Source organism: Lontra canadensis, unplaced genomic scaffold (assembly GCF_010015895.1).
Source record: "Lontra canadensis isolate GAN:19392208 unplaced genomic scaffold, GSC_riverotter_1.0 scaffold18, whole genome shotgun sequence".
NCBI lineage: Eukaryota > Metazoa > Chordata > Mammalia > Carnivora > Mustelidae > Lontra > Lontra canadensis.
In genome coordinates this window covers 13,803,699-13,824,252 of record NW_022631012.1, presented here as the reverse complement: position 1 = coordinate 13,824,252, position 20,554 = coordinate 13,803,699, and the positions used below count along the sequence as shown (strand labels likewise).

The window sequence follows — 20,554 nt, the reverse complement described above, 5'->3', positions numbered from 1 at the left end:
GCCCGGGAGCCCCGTGGCCCTCGGGGTCCAGCACAGGCCTGCCTGATCTGTGAGCATCTGTAGAAGCACACCAGCTCCCATAAGGTGTGCCGCCCTTGTCTGGGGCCTGCGACCTGCTGGATGCCTTTCACAAAAAGTCCGATTCTCCTTTCAAATTAACTGCTCCCCCCATGCCCCTTATTTCGCAGTCAGGCCTTGTGTTTTGGGTATCCCACAATATAACAGGCCAGCCCACCCTTCCCCACCGAGGGAAGATCGCAGGCCTGCAAAACAGGTTGTAAGCCTGTAAGCAAACAGAAAGCAGCATTACTTTCATAAAATCTTGAGATGACTGAAATTACCCTTCCTCTTTCTTTCACCCCCTAGATTCATGGGAATAGGAAGAATTACTAGATTTTCTTTCTTTCCCTCTTTCTTTCTTTCTTTTTTTTTTTTTTTTTTACCTTTGCGAGTCAGCCCCTTTGACAATCTCTGCTTAGCTCGATTCATGGCTTCCCTGAAGTTTGTGCCAGGTGACGATTCGCAAGTGATAGAAAGGCAATATTTACACGTCCGTGGAAAAATGTCGGATGTGTGGTTGAGGTATCAAGTTTCTCTGACGTGAATCAGGGAGCAGACAGCAGCTGCAGGCCCAGCTCACTGCTGAGTCCGCATCTTAGAGGTTCATTGAGAAAATGGTCTCCCTGGCCCAGCAGACACGGAGCCTGGGTGGGAATTTGGGCGGCCAGCCCTCCCCTTCATCCTGGGAATGGCTTCTCTGGGCTGGAGGAGCCCTCCCTCGGGGCTGTGATTGTGGTTTCAAAGGGAAAGAAGAGGAGTGGGGAGGAGAATTAAGAGAAAAATGTTCTCTTTTATTTTTTCCTTTTCATATGTGCTGGAGAACAAAGCCAGGCTGGTGTCCAGCGGGGAGCTCCCTGCTGCAGTGGGGCGGGGACAGAGTCTGGGCTGAGGGGTCAGGCCTGAATGTTAACTACACAGAGCCCCCTGTGGGTACAGAACCGAAGTCAAGGAAAGCGTTCCACAGAATTGGGAACATCTTCTTAATTTCCTCTATGTTATTATGTATTGACCATTAGGGCATTTTAGGAGAGGGACAGTAAAACCTGCTGTATCATGATCATCAGGGTCCAAAACGATTTTGATGGGCTAAAATGCAGGATTGGGTGTAAAGTGAGGCCTGGTCATGCTGTTTGACTAGCCCTGAGAGGTCCAGGATTCCAGCTGTGCAGTCCAAACCCAGGGTGGACGCAGAGCAGTTTGGCCTGACTTAATCGCAGTTGTGTGCCCCCGTTGAAATACTTCTGGGGATGACCATGGGACCGTGCCCGCCTTGCGCTCCGTGCCCAGGGGCAGCACTTCCAGGAATCCCCTGGCTGATCCGGGCTTAGCTCAGAGACCCAACTTGGACTTTGGGATGTGCCTTCCACTTCTTCATTTTGCACGGCCTTGTGGCCTTTTTTGTACTGATTGTCCCCCTCAAGCTCCTGTCCTCCCTCAGACGACCAGCACCCTAGAGTCCTCCTTGCCTCCCACCTGCCACCATCATCTCTGTAAGAAACGTGAGCGCTTCTCCAATGGCGCGCTGTCTGAATTCAGGCTATTTCAAAGCAGTTCTCAGAAGGTTTTACTATATTCCCCTTCACATACATCAGGCTTCGGTTTGCTCAAATAATATTTCGGCTTTTAAGCCATTCCCTGCTGTTTTTCCCTTCTAAGGGCATTTCTTTTGTTTACTGGGTCCATGAGTTAAAAGTTTACACAACTTACTGTGAGAAAAAAAGAGACTTATATCCACGTGGGTGGTCAGTAAAGACGTAGGTGTTTCCCCGCATTCGATTAGAAGGGCCAGAGAGCAAATAAGTTAACACTTTTTATTTTGATCTCTCAGGTTCACCTTCTAACTCAAGGGCCTGAGCGGAATAATATTAACTTCTCATTTGTTTCTCATTCTAGAACAACAAAAGAAAAAGAAGCAAGTCCAAGCAGCATCAAGGCAATAAAGATGCTACTAAGGACAAGGCAGAGAGGCCCGAGGCCGGGCCCCCACAGCCACTGCCGCCCCAGATACAAAACGGCCACGTGAATGGCTGTGAGAAAGACAACTCGTCCACAGATTCCGCCAGCGAAAAGCCGGTCCTTGTCCCTCGTGAGAAAAAGATCTCGATACTCGAGGAACCTTCAAAGGCACTCCGCGGGGTCACAGGTCAGTAATTCTTATACAAAGTTGCTTAGGAAGACACAGAAGAGAAGGAGGCAGAGGGAACCCACAGAGGCAGTGGTGGCAGCTATGATACTGTTGGAAGAGAAGGGGCTTCCTTCCAACAAGGACTCAAACGTCTTCTGCGGGAACAGGGTGAGGGGATGTTAGGGGCAGAAGGAGAAAGCTCAGTGTAGCCCTGCACTAAATCAAAGGATAATTTTGGCCAAAGAACATAGTTCTAGTCTATATTAGGATCATCAGGAAAACAGGAATCTCAGTTAAAAGAATTTTCTTTCAAGACACCTTTGCTGGGATAAGGGAGGAATAATTGATGATAACAGCAAATGTTATTAAAGGTTAGATCAAATTATTTTAACTGCTGGTATTTCGTATTACGCGAGAGAACGTAATCTTCCAGGGTGTTAGAATCTGGAATGTTAATTATTTGTGCTAGAGCTATATCTCAATTAATCTACAAAAGGCTACTTTTTAATCAAATGTATGACCTCGGGTGCATCATTTCATCTCGTGTCCCATTTCCTTTCTGTAAAATAAGGACACTGTACCAGAATGTACTAGATCAGTGGTCTCAGCACTAACAGAATGCTCCACTTTTATAACAAATCCTAAAATAAAAATCAGAGATAATGTTGTCTATCTAGAAATGGAACTTCAGTAAAGCAAAAAATATAAGAAATTGGGAACAGCTAAACTAGAAGACTTTTATAAAATGGTCAGATATTCATGCCCACTTAAAATGAATCACTTAGCACTTAAAATAAAACAATGGTCAACGGGACATTGTGGACACTGTTTTTTTGATATTTGACACATGAAGCAAGAGCAAAATAAACATGTTTGTATACAGACCTAGAATCACTCTGAAAGCAGCTACTACAAAGGCAGGCTGACGCGGGGACGCTGGTGGTCAAGTCAGATTCCATGACCACACGTGTCATTGGCTGTGGGACTTTCCAAATGGTGCAAAGCTTTTGGTCAGTTCCACACACCGTAAAGTACAGTTTTTTCTTAATTTACCCCGTATTAAATCCTGGAAATCCATAGGAGGATTGTACAAAAACTACTTTGTGTGTATATATAAAGCATCCAAGAGGACCTGAGAAACACATCGGGACACAAGGCGATGCTTTGTTGTGCAGGATTCCTGTGACAGTAAGTCACCGAACTATAGGTGTAGGCCCTCCCCCACCCACACATTTTTTAAAAATGCCTCCTAATTCCAAACGCCTGGTAGGTCCCCTAGCCAGGACCCCACCACCGGGTAATCCCTGCAGTCCTTCTTCTAGTTACAGAATCTTGCGCTGATAGACTCAGCGACTCTCCAAACTACTCTTATGGGCTCAGCCCTGTGCTGTTCTGCCCTGGAATTCCCAGAAGGATACAGTACGCTTGAGGCCCTGAGGGAGTCGCTTTCTGTTATTCCCAAAGAGAGGGCCGAGTTTACAGTTCGGGAAGGAGAGGGGCTAGCTGCATCTGTGAGCGATCAGGGAAAGCTTCGTGGGCGTCACGGTTATTGAAGGACCCGTAGCCTTGAGGTGGTAGAGGGCTTTGGAGGGTTAAAATGAAGTAGAAAGGACAGGGATCCACACCCTCTGTGGTCTGTGGGGCAGTACTGTCCTCTCTGATCAGCCAAAAATGATCAGGAGGGGCCCTGCCAAGAAGAACTGAGTCCGGCACTGATTTTCTTCCACAAACACATCGCCTACCTCAATAGACAGCGAGCAGTAAATCAGGAGAGCCTCCTGGGACAGCACTTCCTTAAAACCAAACAAACAACAACAGCTCATTTCCATCTGGAATCTAAATTTTCCAGGAATTCTTAAATTCAGTTTTTACCAGGCCTATGATTTTGAGAATGTTTTGATTTATAGTAAGGGCAGGAGAAAGAAATGAAATAATTGGGTGGCAGATTCCCAACCTGGCTTGTTACTGCTTTCCCATGAATTACTTTCAAAATCTAATTACTCAAGTTGCCGTTTTGATATCGGTCATAGACTAAAAGCCTAGCACGTATATTCGTTCATTTACTTAAAATTTATACCTTCTTTCCTAAAACAATTTCGGTAGCTCTGTCAAGTATATGACATTAGGACAAATTCAATATTGAAGCACTTCATGTCACAGTGGCTAGCTGCCTTGAAAGTTAAGTATGCACTAGAGGAGTTCTCTGTATGAGGCAGCTTTTGTCGGCTCTGACATGAAACTTTCTGTGAAGCCTCCTTTATTGCACAAAAAAGCCATCCCAGGATCCTTTTGGTTTTGTTACGTTCGGCACAAAGGTGTTAAAGTACGTCAGTATTACCAGTTAATGTTGCTGGTTCAGTACAGATCCATGCCTCACATCAGTTCTCCTGTTAAAGAATAAATGATGATCTTGGAAGGTCATTAGATATTTTTGCAAAAGGAAGGGAGTCCTGGTTGACCATTAACTCATCCATGGCTCATGTGCTATGATCATACATTTAAAAGTGAGTTTGTAACTGGTTACGTTTTCCTTCCCAAAGACAGTGGAAGTTCACCAGGAGGGTGGTGCCGAGACTGGGAAATGGCTTTGAAATGCCCATCCCAAGGCCTCAAGCCAGGTATTTCACAGACGAGTGTTAGGTCTTGGACATTCTGCAACCCATTATGAGCAGAGCCTTGGAACTGGGAAGGTGGGCAGTGACCCTTTAACACCGTCCCCTCACTGAACTAGAGGAAGCCGAAGCCCCCTACTGACGCCCCCCCGCCCTCGGTTGAGAAGACAAGAAGAGAACCCACACCCCCTGGGGTAACTCCTACTGCTTTGCAAAAGCCTGACTCAGGTCTGTGTGATTTAATGCATGCATTGGAGAGCTGCCGCTGAAGCTACGGGCTCCCCGACTCCGAAAAGATGTATAATTGAAAAATTAGGAAAAAGGGATCATAACAAAGCCATATAATGATATTCTGTACTTGAGTGGGTTCGAAGTATGAGCGGAAGAGAAATCTCCAGGCTGCTTGGCAGCCGAGCGTTTATCAATCTCTCCAGTAATGAAACTGGCTCAGGGAAGCTTGCCCCGACTGCCTAGCTGAGCTGCGGGCTGTGAACACGTACAACGCATGTTTTATCTTTTTATAACACCTTGACACTCAAGATCCCTCTCTTTTTAAAAAATTTTAAACAGAATCATTTTCTGGGAGGGGAGAAGTGAGCTCGAAGATGTATCCAGGTGGTCCAGGGGTGTTGGTGTGACTTTCTACATGAAAACCCGCCGCCGAAAGCATCATCGTTTTGGGCTGTAAATATAGCCCCGTCGTGTGGGACAACGCTGCCTGTCAGCCTGTGGCTTGGAAGTTTGGGAGCTTGATTTAAACTTAGTACAAAATTACTTCTTTAAGCCGTGGAGTAGTTCTTTTTTTCTGTATTTCAGAATTTTTAATAACAGCTCAAATTAGATCTTTTACATAATCCAATCGAGATCATTCTGCGTGCAAGTACAAAGTCAGACAAGGAGTAGATTAAGATTTATTTTTACCAAAAGTAATGCCAAGGATCATTTTTAATCCTGAGGCCCATCTAAATGTCTAAAGCACATTACGACTTTAGGGGCTCGAATTTCCTAAGTATTCTTCCTGCTCTACTTTCCCCAAGGCTCCCGGTTGCTGAAATATTTAGGTGCTTATCACCGTGTAGGCCTGAACAGGATTTGGGATTTCTCTGTCATCCTCCTCCCACTGGACGCAATTCCCACTGAATAGGAAAGAAGCAAGATTACGGGCCACCGACTGGCTCCAGTGACAGAAAGTTCGGGGCGGGGCTTTCCTTGGCGACAGCCTGTCTTGCTGGCTGGCCAGCTTCCTTTATGTCCCCTCATCTTGCGAAGCGTCCCGGGGACCCAGCTCCCCTGTGACTTGTTACCTGTCTCCAACAGAAGGCTCCACACTGTGTTCACGGACCTTCACGGGAGGTTTGTATCCGAGACCAGGAGCAGCCCCGTCGTTTTTGCCCGGACAATGTGGATTCTCTGTTTTGCCATGGGCCTGGCGCAGAACTGCTTTCTCATTCTGAGTGAACTGTAGCAAATGTGACAGAAAGGGTCCTGTTATTTTCAAAAGTTGGCTGCTTGTCTCTCATCTGTGCTTCTTGTTAAACACACACACACACATGCACATCTCACCAGACTATTTCACAGTATTTTTATGCTGTGAGGTTTCCCATAGGATTTTCAACCAGGTTTTTTTTGTTTTTTGTTTTTTTTATGCTGCTGTTGGTCCTAGCCTCAAGATTATCTCCCAGGCTTCTCTAAGCCCTATATTGGACCAGAGGATTAGGAAAGATCAACAAGATGAAAGCAGCTTGCCTAGAACGTTAACAGTAAAGCCAAGTGTATATACTCCAGGATTTCAGCAGAGCCCGCTCTCAAACGGAAGCAGTGTCAGATTGTAGCGAAGAACCAGGCTTTAGCCCTGGGGGTGTTTGGATTCAGGTCTTGGACTGGTCGCTTACTACGCGTGTGACCCCGCACAGGTTAACCAGTCTGCGTCTCAGTGACCTCACCTGCAAAATAGAAAATAGAACTTCCCTTCACAAGAGCTTGCGGGCAGCGGTGGTGATTCGCACAACATCTGGCACAGAGTAAACCCACAAATCGTTTATCTGCCTCGTGAGCCTTTTTAAGCGCCCTGCCGTGGGCCAGGAATTCTTCTAGAGGACGTGAACAGGACAACACGGTCTCTGCCCTCGTGGGGTTTGTGTACATGTTTGAAGGGGGGAGAAGAGATACCTGATAAATCAGAACACAGCCAAGTTACTGAGAGAATTCTGGATTGTCATAAATGCTGTGGGGACAGTGAGCAGGAGAGAGACCAGGCCAGGGGTCGAGGGCGTGCGCGGTGACGTGAGAGAAAGCCATAATGTCAGGCGAGTGATTGAAGAGGAGACACAGGGGCCGAGGCCCAGACGCCCCGAAGCGCGTTCTCTCACGCCAGCCTGCCGTGGCCTGAGCAGTCCATGTTTTATTTAAACCTTAATTAAGGACTTGAGCTGAAACCCTCACAGACTTATAACCATAGGTTTTTACCCTTTTTTTAAATTAAAGATGCCACACTTTGTTAATCTATGCAGCTGACCTTGGGTCCTGTTCTAAGAATATGCATTTTTGAAAGTTTACACTTTAAAGCAGGTTTATCTGTGACTGTCACCCCTCCTTAATTATTATCTTAGCATCTGAATACGTAGGGTTAGCTCCTGGTCTAGTTGGGAGCTGTTCAGTGCCCCCCCTAGGCTCCCAGCAGCACCTTGTCCCAGCTGTTCTGGTAGCCAGGGGAGGCCTGCGACCGCGTCTTCCGGGACCGGGACCTCTGCTTCCTTTCTCTGGGTAACGAAGCAGCAGAAAGACACAGACACACACAGGATGTAGTGACACCGGGGCACAGGAAATGCAAAACCCCTCGGGTATTTTTCTGTCACCTGGGTAGAGTGAAATCCAGAGCTGTCTCCATTCCCTTCTCATTTGAAAACGCCTTTTGCTGCAAGCCTGCAGCAGAAACACAAAACGACTCCTCACTCAAGAGCTGATACCTTCCTAACTTCCCCTCCGTACTTGGTTAGGGGATTTCCGTTACAAACAGACCTAATTGAATGGAATGCACTCCTTGCAAAGAACAAAAGGTCTCCTGAAAAGCCAATTTTTTAAAAAATTTTCGAACAAAGATTTAAATGGCTCTATCCCAATGCAATGAGAATTGAGCCTGTTTTGCAGTGAAATAAGTCAGTGAAACAAATGAAGGAAACCCGTCCACCTGTGCCATTGACAGCTTAGCGCATTGACTTTATTATCTATTATCTTTTTCTTTAAGATTTTATTTATCTTTTTGAGAAAAAGAGAGAGCATGAAAGAAAGGAGGGACAGAGCAAGAAGGAGAAGGAAACACCCCACCAAGCAGGGAGCCTGATGCGGGGCTTGATCCCAGGACCCCAGGATCATGACCTGAGATGAAGGCAGACATTGAACCCAGTGAGCCACCCCAGCACCCCTATTATCTATTATCTTTTAATATAAATAAACCTGTAAAGGTATTAATGACATATGAGACCTTGAAAGTTCACGTAAATAAAACCAAAAGGTTTCTTTCCAATCTGAAAAGTTACGAGCCTTTTGCCCACTGAATTGATGAAGTTCCATAGGACTTGAAATAATAAAGTCCATCTGTCTTTGATGAAGAAGTTACGAGAAGGCAGGACTGACGGAGACTGTGTCTTCGAAATAAACCAGTGTTCAGGTCTCCATTTCAAAGTTACTGGTTCCTCTGACTGCTCATTCTGCTGTCGAGCAGTGACAGAAGAATGGTGCACCCATCACTGTCCTGTGAAGAGTTTTCTTGGGACATCACTAGACCATCATTCTGCAACATCTGAAAGAATTATCTTTACTCACTGTCTCCATGTCTTCACCTCTACCTCTCGGTTATCAGCCTACTCATTGTGCCTTATAGCCCCATCACGCCGAAGACATTGCTCCCACTAAGTGAATCAATATGGCTTCCCTGTATTGAGTCTAGCAGGCATTTTCAATCCTTCGTCTTTTTTTCCTTCTACAACATTCAGTGCTGTTGATCACTTTGTCCTTAACTACTCTGTGTCTTCTTTTCAGTGCCTGGGACATGACACTCCTGATTTCCCCTCCATCTTCATTGCTCCTCTGTTTCCTTTGAGGGTCACTGTTCTCTACTTGGCTGTTAACCAGTAGAGCTTGACAAGGCTTGGTTGGTTCCAAGTCCTTCCTCATATAAAACCATACCATCTTCTTAGATCTTTTCAACCATGCCCGAGTTTTAATTATGTAAGCTGGCTCACAAGTTCGTCTTCCCAGTCCAGGCAACTCTCTGTCTTCCAGGCTCTTGAACTTGACATTTTCACTCTTAACTGTTCAAAGCACTTCAACAATGTGCTTAAAGCAAACTCATGATCTCCGTCCCAGTCTCAGCTTTCTTATAGTGTTCCTGATCTTGGTGTACTGTCTATTTAATGTGCAAGGCAGAAATATAGGCATCAGTCCTTACATCTTCTCCTCTCTCACCTTCCACATCCAATCCATCAACAAGTCCTGTTGATTTTCTTTTCCAAATATTCCTAGAATTCATCCATTTCTCACTGTCTCTACCTGCGCCTTCCCACCAAAGCCATCATCCTCTCTTGCTTGTGTTGCTATAGGGGTCCACTGATTAGTTTCCTAGCATTTACATGGTTCCCCCCTAAGTCAGTCCGTATCCTGAAATCTTTTCAAAACCACAACTCTGAACTCTTAAGATAAAAAACAAAAGTCTCACCATGGCGTGCAGGTTCAGCATGATCTGGCCCCTGTGTGTCGCTCCAGGCTCGTTGTATGGCCTACTCTTTCTTACTGTCTCTACTCGGCCATCCTGGTCCTTTCGCAGTCCCTCATGCTGGCTGCATGAATCAATCAGGTTCAAGTCTGGAGACAGAAGCCACAGTTTATTTGAATGGGAGGAAGGTAATACAGAGAATTACTAAAGCACTAGAAACACCAGGAGGTGGTTAATTACTAAAAGGGATAAATGAGAACTCTGAGCGATCCAGACACGCCTTACTGTCTCCAGGAAGGCTGGACAATCAAGAGCCGTCCAGTCCAAGACTGAGATTCTGATCCCGTCAAAGGTATGTGGCCCTCAGAGGAACACGCAGCCTTGTGGTGACCAAACAACAACAAAACCAGGACCAAGCTGTTCTGTAGACCGTTACCATTGCCAGAGGCAGACTGGCACTGCTCAGAGTCACAGGGGACTGGAGCAACTGGAGAACGCGGCCGGGGTGCAGCTGGGAGCTCCTGTGATGAACAAGCATAACAAAGAATTAGACATGGAAGAGAGGGGTACGCCTGCCCTTTTAGCCCCGCATGGTCACCTCACGGCCCCACCCCTGCTAAAGCTAACATTCTGCCAGCAGGCAAAACAGGGCCACCAGCTCCAGCAGCACAAAGTGAGACAAAGAAGGGGAGATTTGAACCAAGAGACAGTAACTTGGTAACTGGCACTACGATGCTTCCTCCTGCCTCAAAAGCCTTCTTTGCTGGACTGCACTGATTGGCCTCCTTACCTGATCGGTTAGTTCATGGGCTTTCAAGTGACGGAGGTGATGGCTGGGGAATCACTAGCATGAAGTCAGCTACGCCAGTGACAGACTTCAGAACACTATGCACTTCTCTTTCATAACACTTATCACAGTTGTAATTCCACATTGTTTGTGTGGCCATTTGATTTATTTGTCTTCGTAACACCCAGAAAATTCTGGAAAGACTGAGAGCATATCTGTCTTTGATCACCCTTGTAGTTCTGGGGCCTAAAACAGTAACTGGACATTAGAGGCACTCAAACAAGCCTTTTTCTGTTGAAGTATTAGTGATAGAATATGTAAAGAAGTGTAGGTTAAATTTTGTTAAGTCACTGTGCTGCTTTTTAAAAACAATTATGAACTTTGTATTTCTTATTTTAAAAGAAATTTATACGAATGAAGAAATTTGAAAAATGAAGTAAGTTTTAAAGGATCAAAAATCCTACTTCCCCAAAACAACCACTATTAAATTTAATTTCAGAATTTCTTAACTGCACAGATGTATGGGATTTTTAAAAGCAAATATCCTTTTAGATAGCATGTGAACTTTTGTATTCTTTTTACTTAAGGTGACATTATAAACATTACCTCGTTTCTTTAAAAACATGATTTTAATGGCCACCTTGTGTTTTTATGAATTTGATGTATTTTTAATTATTCCCAAACTATTGTCCATGTGGATTATTTCCATTTGTTTGCTCTTGTAAATAATGCTCTAGTGAACATTTCTCATGTATAAATCTTTATAAATAACTATGATTTCCTTGGCACATTTTCTTAGAAATGGTATTTTAAGGTTCAAAGAGTGTGAATATTTCTGAAATTCTTAATATATTGCTGTCCAGAAAGATTGTGCTTATCACATTGTTTCTATTTGTAAAACTGATTAGTAGGGCAATGGCATACTTTAAGATGTTTCATTTCCATTTGCATTTCTCTTTTTGTGAGTACTTAAGAACACTAAAATTATGATTGAAGAACTATTATTATTATTATTAGGTATCGTTAAAAGCTAATATATTGACTTAATTACTTTTAAGTGAATGTAACACCTTTTTAGTAACACAGACATTAGCAATTTTAGGTAGAATTTTATAACAAAATTAGACTTTGTTTCCTTTCCAGTTTTTTTTAATTTTTTAATTTTTTTGAACATTTTATTTATTTATCTGACAGAGAGAGAGATCACAAGTAGGCAGAAAGGAAGGCAGAGAGAGAGGGGGAAGCAGGCTCCCCACAGAGCAGAGAGCCCGATTTGGGGCTCAATCCCAGGACTGGGATCATGACCCTAGCTGAAGGCAGAGGCCCAACCCACTGAGCCACCTAGGTGCCCCTCCTTTCCAGTTTTTTCTAAGTAGAACTACTTCATAATACCATATTAATCATCAGACTGTTTTACTATGTATAGGAGTCGGTGTTTTACTGTGTATAATAGGAACTTAATGGGTTAAAATAATTTTTTTAGACCTGTTCTTATATATAACACATTTCTTAAACTTAGATTTGAATTCCGTGTATACTTCCTTCGGTCTGGTTATAAATACATGAAGCTTTCACTGGAAAGTAAAATCTAACAAGAAAAAAGAGTTTTCAGAAACTTTCAAGTCTGAACACATACATGGCTATACATATATTATGAAAATCTCTGAATCCTAGTCCTTTATTTCTCCCAAGATGAAGATTTTGGTTTTTTTGGTACTGTTAACAAAAAACAACCACCACAGTTTCTGTTTTGCTGTGTAAAATAAATCCACACAAGATGCAATCAAATATGACCTACAGTGAAGAGAAAGATTAGTTATTAGAAGCAGAACAATATCACTCATGATTGAAGAAGCAGAATATTCCACAAAATATTAGCAGGTTGGAATAAGCAATTTTATCTTTTTATAAAAAGATAATGCACTATGACCGAATGTGCTTTTTCCCAAGAATGCAACTTTGGCTTAACAGGTCAAAACCGATTAATGTAATTTGCTATGCTAATAAAATATGATCATCTCAATAAGTGAGGCCAAATAAAATCACTTGGCAAGATAAGAAAAAATCCCAGAAAACTAGGAATACAGAGAATTTCCTAATAAACATATGAAAAACTTGCTGTACCATTAATATCATATTTAATAATAAATATTGGATACAGTTTGCCTAAGATCAAGATTGTATTATTCTGCATTGTACTAGGGTTCCTAACCAGTTTAATAAGGTAAGGAAAGACTGGAAAGAAAGACGCTAGACTGTATTTACAGACGCCATTATTGCCTACATAGAAAAATTTTAAAAACCTACAAAGACAAAAAAAAAAGGAAATTAGCAAGGTAGCTAAATATATAAAAAGGCAGTTGTATATCTGCATTCTAGCAGCCAACAATTGGCAAATGAAGTTTTTAAAAACATTATATACAATAGCCTAAGACATCTAAAATACCCAGGAATAAATTTAACTAAAAATGCCCAAGACACTATGAACTATAAAACAGTGCTGAGGCCAATTAAAGAGAAGCTAAATAAATGGCGTGATGTATCATGTTCGAAGATCAAAGTATGCAATATTGTTAAGATACTGAATATTTCCAAATTGAATTAGAGATTCAACTCGAGCCCAATCAAAATCCCATCAAATTTTCTGTAGAAATACACTGATAGTTTTTGTAAAAATGAGCTGATTCTTCAACTTACATTGAAAAGCAAAGGACCTAAGTTAGCCAAAACAATCCTGAAAAAGAAGAGCAAAGTTGGAGGACATGTATTATCTGATATTAAGATTCATTATGTAGTTGCAGTAAAAAAGTGTGGTGTTAGGGGTGAGGATAGACAACTACATCAGTGGATTAGAATGTAGTCCAAAAATAGACCACACATATATAGTCAATTGATTTTCAACAAAGGTGCCAGCATAATTCAGTGGGGAAGGTGAACTCAGATTTACTGCTATGGTCTGTTACTTTTTCACATTTTACATATTAGTTGTTAAGGGCAGCGAGACTGTCCCATTTATCTCCTATGAATAAGCTGGGGCTAGCACTTACTGGGCACTCCTTATGTATCTGTTGAGTTAGAAATCAGAATGGTACTCAGGAAGATATATACCGTCGATGTTGGGATTTGATAAGTATTTTTAATAAAGGGAAGGCTCAGGTAATAGTTAAATTCAAAAACATATACCCTTCTAGGAGCCATTTTAGGATTAAATTAAAATGTATATAAATTAAAATGTATATAGTATTTATTGAAATGTGGGCAGATGAGGTGTGTCCAAGATATAACTACTTTGATTCAAGTATTTGATGAATATTGGATAAAGACACAGCCAGAGACCCATATCAAACTAGGCTCCCTATAACAGGAAGGCCCCAGGTGCGGAAAGTACCAGAGTAATGCTGATTCATTCATTCATTCATTCGTTCGTTCATTCATTCATTCATTCGTTCAGTAGTCATCATGTACTTACTAGGCATCTAGCATATAGTGTTGAACAAGACATATATAACTCTGTCACCGCTTTTCTCAAGTAGAAATGCAGTGGCTATTTTAAAGTTTCACTAAAATCAGTACTCTTTTAGTCTAGAACATAAATTAGTAGTGATGGCAGATTTTAGATCAATAATCTCATGCTCCTTCTAATTTATAGTAGTGCTACCCAGTAGAAATATAATGTGAGCTACATGTATAATTTTAAAATTTCTAGTAGCAAAATAAATAAATAAATAAATAACATTCCTAGTAGCCACATTTAAAAAGTAAAAAGAAACAGATGAATTAGATTGGTTAATGTATTTTTTCTGACTTAATACACACAAAATATTATTTTGACATATCAGTATTTTTTTAATTATCAAAGTAATATTTTTAATTCTTTTTTTTTATATGAAGACTTCAAATCTCAGTGTATATTTTACACTTACAGCACATCTCAGTTTAGTCAAGCCATATTTCAAGTGTTGAGTGTAGCTAGTGGCTACCTTATTGGACAGAGATAGGAATCAAATCTGAGTCAGCTGCAGTCTGTTGAAGTTTATAAGTAGATTCCAGAAAGATAGAGAACTGATGGTTCTTCTGGCCATAATGTTAGAGGAAAATCGCTCTATCCAGGAAAGAACCCCCATTATTCTGTTGCTAGAAATATCAGGATTTGTGGTTAAGATGAGCCTAACTCTGTTGTAGCTGAATAACTTCCACCAGCTTTCTTCTGAAAGCGCCTCAGAGTTTTACTATATTTGGAGACAGATCTGTACAGCTAATGTGCAAATATATCCAAGCCATCTTTGAGAATTTCAGATCTTTCCAGTGTGCAGTGATTTCCACCAATAAGACAGCTTTTCAGGACCCTAAAAAAAAAAGAAAACCCTGCTATTCATATTTCTCAATGAATTTTTGTTGGATGAATGATGAAATGAACCAATAGCCCACATACCAGTTCTCTGAGACACAAAATATTTTCAGCTCTAGGTTAATGAACCCATGCTCATTTGCATGCTTGCCTTCCATTTAAAATTCTTATGCATCCAACAGAATAATGCTTTCCCTTCATTCTAAGGTCATTATTTCCATTAGGCTATAATATAAACCCCTTATTTTCAAGAATAAGACTAATTGACTACACTGTGCACAGCAATATCTACTTTAGATTCTCAATTTATAATATTTCATCCAGGCTGAATCTTCACTATGATTTAGAGAGGGAGTGAGTTGGATTCAGCCTGTACTTAATCACTATTTTAACAAAACATTCACTGACTCATCAAAAAATCAGTTTCATCTTAAGCAGTAGAGCTTCTTTAGCTGGGTGGGCCATCCATCTTCACCCCAGCAGAACCACTTAGCAGGTAGGATCCTGGGCCCACTGCTGAATCAGAATCCCCGGAGGTGTTGTCTGGGAATCTGCATTTGTAACAAGTACCAAGGGAGAGCTCGACCTCACTAAATCTTGACAACCACTGCCCTAAAGTTCCACGTCAATATCCCTAAAGATAAAATCGCATCCTACCATTTAAATCTGTTTCGCCACTGGAGGAAATGCTGTTTTCAGTACTTGATTTGTTCATTACCTTTGTTGAACATTTCACTGTGTATTGTAATTTCCCTTTAGAGAGTACTCATCATTCAGCCCATAAACTGTATGCTGTGTTTTCTTTCTTCTTCTTTTTTTTTTTAAGATTTATTTATTTATTTTAGAGAGAGGGAGCACAGCAGGAAGGGGCAGAGGGAGAGGGAGAATTCAAGCACATTCCCTGCTCAGCCTAGAGCCTGATGCAGGGCTCAGTCTCTTGACCCTGAGATTATGACCTGAGCTGAAATCAGGAGTCAGACACTCAACAGACAGCCACCCAGCCACCCCTGTGCTTTCTTGATGTATAAGTTATGAATGATGGATTCAACCAAAGTCAAATTTACACTTCTCGTAAAATCAGACTGACTAGGACCCAGGAGATAGTCCTTTGCACCTTCCAAGTATAGTCTCCATAATGTTTGTGGCAAATGTTAAGAAAGGCTCTTCATTTTCCTATGAAATCATCTTAAGAGTACTTTAATTCAGTCACAATTTCACAGATAGCTATTGAGCCAGACCCAAGTACCAGGGCTTCAGAAATGAATCAAACTTCAAGGGAGTTCTAGCCTTCTCAAGGCAGGGATGAGGGGCAGACACATAAGTCTTGTGTTCAAATATAATGCAGTAAATTTTTATGAGGCATCCTGGGAGTAGAGAGAAGGGAGGCAGGGCGCAAAGGGGCCGGGGGGGGGGGATAGAGAGGATGCTGTGCTCTGTTTGAGTGTGAGCCACAGGCAGCCAGAAACGTGGAGTCATTCCTACAGGCTCTCCCAGGACACAGGCTCAGAACATGGGATCCTGGATCCCCACCTGCCCTCCTCTATTACACTCAGCTTTCTCCAAGAACCTGGCCTTCAATAGCACACTGGCTTCCCTTTTTTTACACCCAAAGCTCTCTCTAGTTGTGAGTAAGATGTTAAGGGTGATACATTTCCTTTTCTGGCCACTAAGGTGCCATTTAATTCACTCCAGCAATAACTAAATAGAAACCTACCTTTAAAAGATGCTGAGAGCAATGTGCTGCTAATTTATTGCCACATCTATTAAAGCTCTAGAGAGAATTTGACTCCCTAGATTTTAAATATAGTAGAGATATTATGTTTCCCGATTTAATCCCTCTATAAATTAAGTGAAATGATTATAGTACCTGTTGTCACTTCATACTTGCCCTATCTCCAATCACTATTCTGCCTTCATTAATTCAGAATAAAATACCACAAGACATTAATGTAGCACTTGGAGATAGGAAGGCTGCATTTTTATAGCCTCAATATGAAACCGTACTTAAAGATGCTTATACCTTTACTGAATGAGGAAAAAAAAAAAAAAAAACCAAAAACCTCTTCGTCTCCTAATAACCTTCATCATGAGTGAGGAAACCAAGGCTCAGAGATGTGAGGTGGCTGGCCCAGGGCCACCGTGTAAGTGACTACCAGAGCCAAAACGCCCACCCGGGTCTTCCAACTCCCAGTGCAAGGCTCTATTTCTAGGATATCCTCAAATCTTCTAGAGATTCTATTAAAGCAGTTTCTTCACTGTTTGCAACGAAGGGCATTATTGCCAACATGGAAACAAAAACAAAACTCTTGGCATTTCCCCATCACTTTCTCATCAGTGTTTTCAGTGTATCACTTCACAGTCATTATTTGGTGTTTTCTTACAGAAGGCAACAGACCACTGCAACAGAAACTATCCTTAGATGGGAACCCCAAACCTATACATGGAACACCAGAGAGGTCAGATGGCCTACAGTGGTCAGCTGAGCAGCCTTGTAACCCAAGCAAGCCTAAGGCAAAAACATCTCCTGTTAAGTCCAATACCCCCGCAGCTCATCTTGAAATAAAGCCAGATGAGCTGGCAAAGAAAAGAGGTAAAGTGATTTCTTTTGCACAAATGATTCAACACATTTTGCACCCCCGGAGAAGTGCCAGAATGCTAGAACATTCCAAAAGGATGCTGCTTAGTGAAGAGAGATGCACATGTAATTGCACTTCTCTTGGTGACCCACATAGATTGGAAAGTAGATGTGATTCCTTCCATGTGAACCAAAGGTCTCGAATGTTGACGAGGAATCACCTCTCCTTTCTCTGCCCCCTGTGGCCATTCTGTTCTTCCTAGGCGTGGACAAACCGGCACCACGAGTGCTTTCTACCGTCGTGTTTCATGAAGCGAACGGTAACGCGGGAGCCCTTTTAGCAGAGGGAATGCTGACTGATTCCCTGGCCAGCAAGTTCTTCCCTTGCCCTGAATGAAGATGATTCTAGAGGCTGACCCGTCTTCTTCAGATGTGACCTTCCTCTCGGAACCTCAGTTCTGTGCTAGAACTTGCAGAGACACTGTAACCCCGAAAGAGGATTTTGTATTTGACCCACTATGTTTTTACTAGTTTTTGAGCTTTGTCATACTTTACACTGAACTGGTGTTAAACACGAAAGGGGCCAAATTGCTTCCTTTCTGGTTCCCAGAGGATGAAATCCATGATATTCTTTGCCTTCAGCCTCAGTTGTATCTGATTTCCTTGGCTTTGGTTTGATAGACTTTCTTACTTCTCTTGAGGGAGAGTTCTTTCTTCTAAGAAACATGGCCTTGTTGGGATCAGTACAATTGGCCCATTTGCTCTGCCTTATCTGTGTACCTTGGTGACAGTTTCAGGAAATCAGGCGAGACGGGCAGCCTTCAAGCAGCTCTAAGTGCTGCTGCTCTAATTACAGGCCTGGCTCGGGACCGCTGGGGCGGGAGCCAGTGTACCTGGCACCAGAGCTCCCTCCTCTTTCGAGCTCATTTGTACCTCTCCCAAGCTCCATGTCCTTTTCTTCTTCCAAAAGCCCTGCTGGCTTTTAACCACGCAGAGTGGTGAGAGCCAGCAGCACACAAACAGTCTTCAGACATATCAGATTCTACGAAACTGGAGTTTGCAATAGAACATCATGACCACAGCCTCTTTCCAAAGCACAAAGGAGGCGTGGGTGCCCCAAACGGCCCACCCACAGAGCCCCTGGTCAAATCCCAGCAGTCCCAGGGGCCACACCAGTCACCCACTATGGATTTTTACAACTCTGGGTTATAAACACACAAACATCTTCTTGACAGAACTTTTTTTTTCCCCCATTGAGAAACAAAAGATAAATCTCTCTCTTTTTATTAGGGGTAGGGGAGATCGCTGCTTTTGTTGTTGTCGTTGTTTAGCTCAGATGTAAAAAGATTAAGTGTTCAATTTAACATTTTTTCCATGACATTACTTTTAGGCCCAAACATTGAGAAATCGGTGAAGGATTTGCAGCGCTGCACTGTGTCTCTAACGAGATATCGTGTCATGATCAAGGAGGAAGTGGATAGTTCAGTGAAGAAGATCAAAGCTGCCTTTGCGGAATTACACAACTGGTGAGTAATTCAACTTAGAAACTATAAACTTACGGCACTTGAGCTGTTCCTACAGGTAAAAGCATCTGATGGGAAATGTTGTTTATTTAATACATAAACATCACAGAACAACTCCTTGGCAAATTTTTTTAAGTCCTGCAGGCAGAGGCGTATATCTTGGGAATAAAAAAATAAGGGAAAATGTTTGAATAAGAAGAAACCTGTTACACATAATTCACTGGAGTTTGAAGTTGGCCCCAAAGTGTATGAATGATGTAGAACACAGCCTCAACAAATGATATTTTTGACAAATACCCCGAAGGCTGATATCATGAATGCTACTGAGACAAAAATATTTTCCAGCCTTATCGTTGTAAAATAAGTAAGACTCCCTTAACAAAACTCAGAAACATCTTAGGCAAGCTTAGTGATGGAATCCCATCCTTGGGTGTTTTGAGGACTGGAATCTAGGAATGGTTCACTGGTATGGTTTGGGTCCTGCCCTGCCCTGCTCTGCAGCCGATGTTGATGGGAGACATTTCTCTGAGCGTGTGTATGTGCTTACATGCACAACTGAAATGAAGTCTCTACGTGAAGGTTATTATCCGTAGAAAAAGTTCTCAGTGTATCCATCAAGACTCTTCCAGCTTCATGTGACAGAAACCCAAGTCACACTAGTTCACGACAAAGGATAGTTTACTGGCTGATGTGCATGAAAAATCCAGAACATTCCTTTGGGCAAATTTGGTTCTAAGCCTAAATTGTGTTCTGAGAATTCAGTTTCTCTCTCCCTCCCCTTCTCCTTTTCTCTGTCTCTCGCTCCTTTCCTCTCTCAGCGTCTCCTACAATCTCCTGGCTCTGCTTATTCTTGGCTTGATTCTTAGGTATGATCTCTCCATGTGGTAGCAAAGATGGCCCCCTAGCAGCTCCCAGCTTACATAAGCCTTAGTCCCTGTGATCTGAGAGAGAGCTTTGTCTCCAACAGTTCCAGCAAAAGTCCAAGGGCTAATTTGCATTGGCGGGGCTGGGTCACATATCTGTCCCTAAACTGGTCACTGTGGCAAGAGGGACAGTCTCTCCACTAGCCAGGCCAGGGCCATGTGCCCACCACAGAGTTAGTGGTTGGGTGAGCCCCACCTGAATCCCACAGACTGAGAGTTAAACAGCTGTGGTTTTCTGAAGGAAAGTCAGGGTGCTAAAAACAAAAATAAATAAAGACAGGAAGAACATAGCCACAGTGCCCAGGCTCTCATGTGTTCTCTGTATCTCATTGGCTCTCCATGATTCTAGAATTCGATCCCATGTTTTGCATAGCTTTCCTTTCCAAGTCCTTTCTTTGACACAGATATGCTTTTCAGCAGACTAGAGAGTTGTATAAAACCAAGGATTACACTTGACACAATCTAGAAGTCTTGAATTTTCAACCATCTGCTATGTATAAGATCCCAGTGTGCATAAGCTGTCAGAGACTTGAAAGGAAACTGTCTCCATCACTGATCATTCAGGGACGGACCCTCTCCCCTCCACCCCGTCATGTCATCTTCACCTTAGTGGAACTCTTCTCTGCCTGATCAGACGCTAAACTAATTGTTCAAAGTAAACTGCAGGCATATGTTTGAAAGTACTTAGAGAAGATAAAGATGCTATATAAACGAAAGGTGTTAATAGTACTGCTGATTTTTATTTTATTTATTTATTTAATTTTTAAGATTTTATTTATTTATTTGACAGAGAGAGAGAGATCACAAGCAGGCACAGAGGCAGGCAGAGAGAGAGGAGGAGGCAGGCTCCCTGCTGAGCAGAGAGTCTGATGCGGGGCTCGATCCCAGGA

At 42.5% G+C, this 20,554-nt stretch overlaps 1 protein-coding gene across 5 annotated transcripts in view; it reads left to right on the top strand.

Moving 5' to 3' along the window:
- Positions 1-20,554, top strand: part of LOC116869151 (SPATS2-like protein) — a 160,415-nt gene that overhangs the window by 108,327 nt on the left and 31,534 nt on the right. For 4 of the 5 annotated variants that reach the window (XM_032860135.1, XM_032860133.1, XM_032860137.1 and 1 more), the window contains 3 exons: positions 1,954-2,203; positions 17,027-17,233; positions 18,609-18,744. In XM_032860135.1, the coding sequence (XP_032716026.1) occupies positions 1,954-2,203; positions 17,027-17,233; positions 18,609-18,744 (593 nt within the window). The remainder of the gene's footprint in view (positions 1-1,953; positions 2,204-17,026; positions 17,234-18,608; positions 18,745-20,554) is intronic. The other variant, XM_032860136.1, reaches the window with a different exon arrangement.